This window comes from Sinocyclocheilus anshuiensis, unplaced genomic scaffold (genome assembly GCF_001515605.1).
Source record: "Sinocyclocheilus anshuiensis isolate Anshui unplaced genomic scaffold, SAMN03320099.WGS_v1.1 scaffold747, whole genome shotgun sequence".
Taxonomy (NCBI): domain Eukaryota; kingdom Metazoa; phylum Chordata; class Actinopteri; order Cypriniformes; family Cyprinidae; genus Sinocyclocheilus; species Sinocyclocheilus anshuiensis.
In genome coordinates this window covers 513592-520764 of record NW_015548225.1, presented here as the reverse complement: position 1 = coordinate 520764, position 7173 = coordinate 513592, and the positions used below count along the sequence as shown (strand labels likewise).

The window sequence follows — 7173 nt, the reverse complement described above, 5'->3', positions numbered from 1 at the left end:
TTATACTGTCTTTTTACGCGTTGCGTTGCATCGCGCCGCGTAAACATAAAACCATGTCTGCATTTGTGATCGGAGAAATGACTTTAAATATATAAAATATAAAAACTCTTTAAATATAAAATACGTACTTACAGTCTTTGAGTCAGAACAGCCGGCATTGTAGCGCAAAGTTGTAGTATTTCCTCAGCAACCAGCACGGATCAGCTCCAGGCATGACGAAGCAGATATCGTCCTCTTTTGGAAGACCAAACAAAGTAGTTTCGCTTTCACAACGAAGCACACAGCGTCTTTACGACATGGCGGCGGAAACAACAAAAAAATAAAAGTTAAGCCTTCTTTCTTTGCGTGAACATTTGGGCGGCGTTATGCAAATCTTCCCCCACGTAGATATGTGGGGGCGTGTTAGAACGAGCCGTTTTAGGTAGGTGTGGCTGACTCTTAACTTTTATAAAGAATATCTCTTTGGATTTGAGACTTTAGTCTTTGCAACTTTACAGATCTTCTTTATGCACCAAGAGCTTGTAACACTCCAAAGAGAAAGGAAAAATTGAAATCGCATCATATGACCCCTTTAAGTCAACGTATGCTACATAATATAGACATAGTACTGCAGTAATATTTCATATGTCTGTATTATTTCTGCGGAAATAATTTAGCTTTTGGGATAATTCATGGTAAGTAATTTGTTAATGCTTTTGCACTTTTAAATTTAATTTTAATGATTGATGGCTGAAGGGTGAGTAGAATAATATCACGTCATTGTACCCAGTTCTTGAAAATGCTTATTATTGCATTAATAGAGTGAGGCTTGATTGTTTACAGTGTAACAGAAGTTACACCCATAATTCATAAAGCATCAGGTGCGTAGGAAAAAAGGTGGATAGGCATCATACGCTTTCCAGCTTTGTAGAGGAAAAACTGGGCATCATACAGTAAATGACTGAGGATCACACACTACCAGACTCTTTCTGAGAGTCTTTCTGAACATAACAAACTCACATAGGAACATGCATCTTTTTGCTTAAACGTGTTGTGTTTTAAAATATCAAACATGTTTTATGTACGCCGACTGGATGAAATCGTAGTCTGAAGTTAAAAGTCTGTGTCCATCTCCACAGACTATGCAATTTTCTGTGAAATCTGTCAACTCCAACAGTCCAAAATCTGCAGACTGGCTCTGACTTTCAACAGTTAGCGTTGACTCATCCAGGTTACAAATTAGGCAGAAAAACTGTCAATTTAGTGTACTCCAGCCTTTGGGGTGGTCCAAACTCTTATGGTTTTCTTTCTTAGAGCACAAAAGTAGATGGCTGGCCATTCCTTCCCATAGAATTGAATTGAAATGGGACTGAAACTTTCCAAACGGATGCAATAGCACCCAAGAAATCATCCACAAAATTTGTTATTATTTTTCAATAAGTCTTCAGAAGTCATATAATAGCTGTGTGTGAGGGACAGACAGAAATGTAGGTTATTATTTACTGAAAGTCTTATTTTGAACCTCGCTGATATAATCGCAACGGCACACTGGGGGAAGAAGGGTCTATAGTCCCTATTCATAGAAAGTTCCTTTTGAGCTCCGCTGGAGACATAAAATCATACAGGTTAGAAACAACGAGGATTTAGAACTAGTTACATAAATACTGACAGAATTCATTGCTGAAGTTTAATAGAGTGCATTGGTTGTACTGATTGCTGATTGTGACTCTGCTGCCCCCTTTAGTATTGTCTGTGACACTACACACATGACATGAGGCAATATGGAGCTTATGCATCACTTCTTGATATTTGTGTGTATGTGATTTGTTACTCTTGTTAACCTGTAGGTGAAGGAAGCCATGCAGAGAATCCATGACAGAGGAAACATAGGGAAGCTGATTTTGGATGTGGAAAAGTCTCCCACGCCTTTGGTGAGTGAGTCATCCTAAAACCTGCCTTTGAATTTAGACCCGTGTTCTAAGGCGAGCAAAACATTATGTGCAAAACATTATAATTATCATGTCAACCATTGGTGCTGCCCTTTCGTTTTTCTGTTTTCATAATGTCTTGCATTGTTCAGTTTTTGAACATCATTATTTTTTAGATTCGGTGTATCCAAAACTGTGTGAGGGGAAAAAAGTGATCTTTTATGAAGCACAAAGGCACATCTGAATAATACACCTGTTTACTTAAAGAAGGAACAAAAAAATGGCATTATTGTGACAGTGATCCAAGAGTCGGGCGACATCACCTCAGCTGTTTCCATGGAGACTGCGCCTTATGACGCTGTTCTCAGAAGAGACGTTCTGTGGAAATTGTGGCCTACAACAGCTTGCTTTCATGAAATCTACCTTTAGTGTTTTCGGAGCAACAGAAGAAGAATCTGATCAAATTGTTTTCCATTTTCTCCTTTCCCAGAAGAAGATTTGATTGTGTAGATGTTGATCTTCTAGCTCAGAAGCCTTGATCTACTGTGTCTTAGATGTTTCTCCTCAAATGAGGAAGGTGTTTGAAGGATCAGCTGATAATGTCTAAACTGTCGCTCATTGCTCAGGACCCTCAAGGGATAGTTTAACTAAAAACGAAAATTCTGTCATCATTTACCCATCATTTACTTCCTTCTGTAGAACACTAAAGAAGATATTTTGAAGAACATTGTCTAAACAACATCAGGTTATTTTAGTATCATTGAGATTTTATTTATAGTTTGTATTAACAGTTTGAATTAGTTTTTAGTAGTGCTGTCAAAAGATTAATCGCATCCAAAATAAAAGTTTTTGTTTACATAATATATGTGTGTGTACTGTGTATATTTATTATGTATATATAAATACACACACATGCATGTGGGTCAAAGACGTTAAGAAAGAAAGAGAAATTTACAAAAGTGATTTTATGTCCATAGAAAGCACATTAAATGTAAGTAAAGTGTCTACTTTTAAGGTTTCAAATAAGTTTTTGGAGGATAAAATGTCAAAATTTGGTTGAAATAATGTTACATTGTCATTCAGTGTAACACAATATTTATGTAAAAATTCAAACAACATGCTTATTCTGACGTGTACATATTAAAATATATAAAAAAATAAGGAAGCATATTAAATTTGATTGTTACTATAAATATTTATTGTTTGAAAAACAACAACAATTTAAAGCAGTATTACACTTATTGTTTTTATGCTTAAACCCTTTTCGTCTTTGACCCATGTATATATTTAAGAAAAATATGTTATATTTCTATATTAAATATATTTATATATAATATAAATTATATAACTATATACTTGTAAATATTTTCAAAATATATACTGTATGTGTATGTATTTATATAAAAAAATAAGGAAGCATATTAAATTTGATTGTGTTTTAAATTAATAAAAAATTCTTACTGACAAATGGGCAAAACCTAGGATAGTGGCAAATTTTAAAAATGTAAAATTGCAACTAATTAGTATTTGGGGTGAAAGTAATTAGTCTTTTAATATGTCATAAATTGATTTTTGTTGTAAATATGCCTGACAAGACTGTTACACTGCATGACATTTTAGTGGGTCTCTTCTGTAAATCAAGGAAAAATGTATGATATTTATTTTTTGCTCAGAAAAACAAAAACAAAATTGCAATTAAATTTAACAGAAAACGTTGTACAAATTTTTTGGGAAAAACAACAACAATTTAAAGCAGTATTACACTTATTGTTTTTATGCTTAAACCCTTTTCGTCTTTGACCCATGTATATATTTAAGAAAAATATGTTATATTTCTATATTAAATATATTTATATATAATATAAATTATATAACTATATACTTGTAAATATTTTCAAAATATATACTGTATGTGTATGTATTTATATATACATAATAAATGTACACAGTACACACATTACATAAACAAAAACTTTTATTTTGGATGCGATTAATCGCGATTAATCATTTGACGGCACTAGTTTTTAGTTATATATTTTTAATTTTTAATTTTAGATAAAGTTTTAGTAATTTTGCTGTATATTTTTGTCATTTTTATTATTATTTTAAATATGCCTTTTATATCTATATCTTTTCATTAATTTTATTTATTTATTTTTGTTTTTTAGTTTTGGTCATTTTCTCATTTACTAAATGAAAACAAAAAATGTTTCCTTGGCGACTATCTGAAATAATAAAATATTTAAAAAATAATAATTATTTTTATTTATTTTTTATGGTTTTAGATTAAGATACAGGTAACTGTAATAACCATGAACAAAAATCAGACTGTATTTTTCATTTTAATGGCTTATACATTAAAAAATATTTTGATGGTTTTATATTTAGTGTAAGTTAACTATAATAAACCTAAACATCATTAGACTGCATTTACTTTAATTTTATGGACATAATAATAATAAAATTAACATTTTATTTCAGTATTGTTTTTACTTGATTATCTGTTATGTTTTGTAATTTTTGCTATTTGTCATTTGTTATATTTAAAGTGTATCGTTTTACATTGTTTGCTTTTGTGTAAAGAAAGTAACTCTTAAAGGCACTATACAAAATAATTTTTATTATTATTATTATTCAATATTTTCTTTTGTGTTCCATATAAGAACGGACATCATACAGGTTTGGAACATAGCTGTTGTAGTTGTTAGTTATGTCTCTCTCTCTCTCAATTTCTCTGTGTTTAGAAGATATTTATATGTCTTATCGTTATAATATGTGTATAGAATTTGAGATGTATTTGAGTGTTGAATTTTTTAGTTCAATCCGATAACAGCAGTCCTCACAATTGTTGAGATCTCTGAAATGCTAGAGGAGATGCATGCCTGAGAGATTTCCTGCACCTCAGATCATTCTGAGAAGCTGTCAGTCTGTGTGAAAACACAATGATCTCTGATTTCGCTTTCAGATGGCCAATGACAGCACAGAGACCAGTGAGGCAGGTGAGGAAGAAGAGGAGCAAGAGGGAGACAATGACAACAAAGAGCGAATGCCCTTCATTCAGTGAAGCCAGACTCGTCCAGAGACTTGTTCGGTCTGTTGTTTGTGTGTATCTTTGCCAGTTTTGGACAATGCAGTCAAAAATACTCCAAAACACTAAGTGTGTTGTTAAATGTTCGACTGAAGTGCCATTCTTAGTGCGGTGTTGAATTGTTGCAGTGTTTTAGACCAAAACGTTACTGTAGAATTGCCTTTTCATGAAAGCCTTTTGCAGCCTTTCGGATGTTTTATTTGCCTCCGTCAGTCAGTGGATTGACAGATGACTGCAGTCAACGTCCAAAATTAATGCTTGCCAAGAGACAAATGGAAGTCAAAATTGGTTTTGGCAAGTAAATTAAACGCAGCAGTGGCTGGAAACATTATAAGGAACTGCAATTTAATACATGGTGTAGGTCTAACAGTAGGATATAAGTGACTTTAAGTCTTCAGATGTCATACAGGTTTGGAATGACATGGGGGTGAGTAAATAATGCCTACATAAAACCATTTTATCCATAAGGACAAAACTGGATTTTTACAAAAGCATTTTTATTCAATAGAAATAATACTATAAATGATCTCAATTCATTGTGCAGGTGTGGCAGGTTAATTTTGGACACCGTTGCAGTGCTTCTGATGCATTTGTGTGTGTGTGTGAAATGTTTCCTGACAGTTCTGGAGGTGAGTGAGAGTGTGAGACTGTGTGTTTATGACTGAAACTGGCGAAGAAAGGTAAAGGCGGAATTCGGCTGGAGCTTCTTGTTGTCATGTAGGTGATTGTTTGGGTCGCACATTTTTAGTGTGGCACTGTTTTTCTTCTCCGAGCATCTGCGTTACTCTTGGTACATCTCAGATCACATTATTTAAGCCTTTAGAAAGACATTTAAATGAGTTGTCATGATCAGCTACTATATGTAATATACCCCTACAGTATTATGCATGCTCCTTAAAGAAAGAGCTCACCTCAAAATTTAAATTCTGTCATCATTTACTCACCCTCATGTCATTCCAGACCTGCATGACTTTCTTACTTCCATGGAACAGAAATGGAGATATTTCGCAGATTGTTCATGGTGCTCTTTTCCATACAGTGGCCCAGGGGGTGAGTAAACAATGACACGGATGCTTTTGTTTTGGATGAACTGTCTCAGTAAATCACCAGTAAATGTTCTGATGTTAAAGTCAAAGCCAAGCATCATCCTTTTCATTTCAAACTAGTAACCAACAACAACAAAAAATAAATAAAATAATCATTCTTAGTGCCTTTTGTCACATATGTGCACTGAGGACCAGAAGGCTTGTCAATGTGTGTTTTTCTTTTTGTATTTCATGGAGAATAGACACTTTAATGTCAAATATATTGAATGATTAAAATCTTTTCTGCTTACATATACCTCAGAAATGAAAATTGTGGTTGTGTTCTCAAGTTGTATTAGTTGTGCGTATATGTGAAGGTATGCTTTCTTTCATCTCCTCTTAAATTATTAATTAGCTGGCTTGATAGAGAATATATATAAAAACAACCAGTCTGATAGTAATTGATCATGGCTTGCGCTCATCGTTGTGCCTCCTTTTTTGAGTCGTTTCTTTACATTAAAAGAATAGTTTACCAAAAAATAAAAATTTGCTTATAACTTACCCTCCAAGATGTAGAGGAGTTTACTTCTTCATCAGAACAGATTTGGAGAAATGTAGCTTTACATCACTTGCTCACCAGTGGATCCTCAGTCTGCAGTGAATGGGTGCCGTCAGAGTGAAGAGTTCAAACAGCTGATAAAAACATCACAATAATCCACAAGTAATCCACACCACTCCAGTCCATCAGTTAACATCTTATGAAGTGAAAAGCTGCTGTTGGTTTGGTTAGAAACAAATCTGTCATTAAGGTGTGAACTTTAAACAATCACTTCTGGCCAAAATACTGACCAATGCAAAAATGGCTGACTTTTTCACTGGAGAAAGCAATATTATGGAGAGAGGACTCGTATTTTAGCTGGAAACACCTTAATGCCTTAAAGGGATAGTTCACCCAAAAATGGAAATTTGATGTTTATCTGCTTACCCCCAGGGCATCCAAGATGTAGGTGACTTTGTTTCTTCAGTAGAACACAAACAAAAATGTTTAACTCAAACCGTTGCAGTCTGTCAGTCATATAATGGAAGTGAACGGGAATCACGGCTTTGAGAGTCAAAAAAACATACACAAACAAAACCAAATTAAACCCTGCAG

The 7173-nt window shown here is 33.7% G+C and overlaps 2 protein-coding genes across 3 annotated transcripts in view; both read left to right on the top strand.

Moving 5' to 3' along the window:
- Positions 1–4978, top strand: part of LOC107654353 (synaptic vesicle membrane protein VAT-1 homolog-like) — a 39523-nt gene extending 34545 nt beyond the window's left edge. Inside the window, exons 6-7 of the mRNA XM_016441394.1 lie at positions 1827–1910; positions 4873–4978. Of these exons, the coding sequence (XP_016296880.1) occupies positions 1827–1910; positions 4873–4971 (183 nt within the window). The 3' untranslated portion in view covers positions 4972–4978. The remainder of the gene's footprint in view (positions 1–1826; positions 1911–4872) is intronic.
- A 947-nt stretch (positions 4979–5925) lies between these two features.
- The window catches only part of clec3a (C-type lectin domain family 3, member A), a 10847-nt gene continuing 9599 nt past the window's right edge, over positions 5926–7173 (top strand). For both annotated transcript variants that reach the window (XM_016441397.1, XM_016441395.1), the window contains exon 1: positions 5926–6045. In XM_016441397.1, coding sequence (XP_016296883.1) covers positions 5944–6045 — 102 coding nt within the window. In that variant the 5' untranslated portion in view covers positions 5926–5943. The remainder of the gene's footprint in view (positions 6046–7173) is intronic.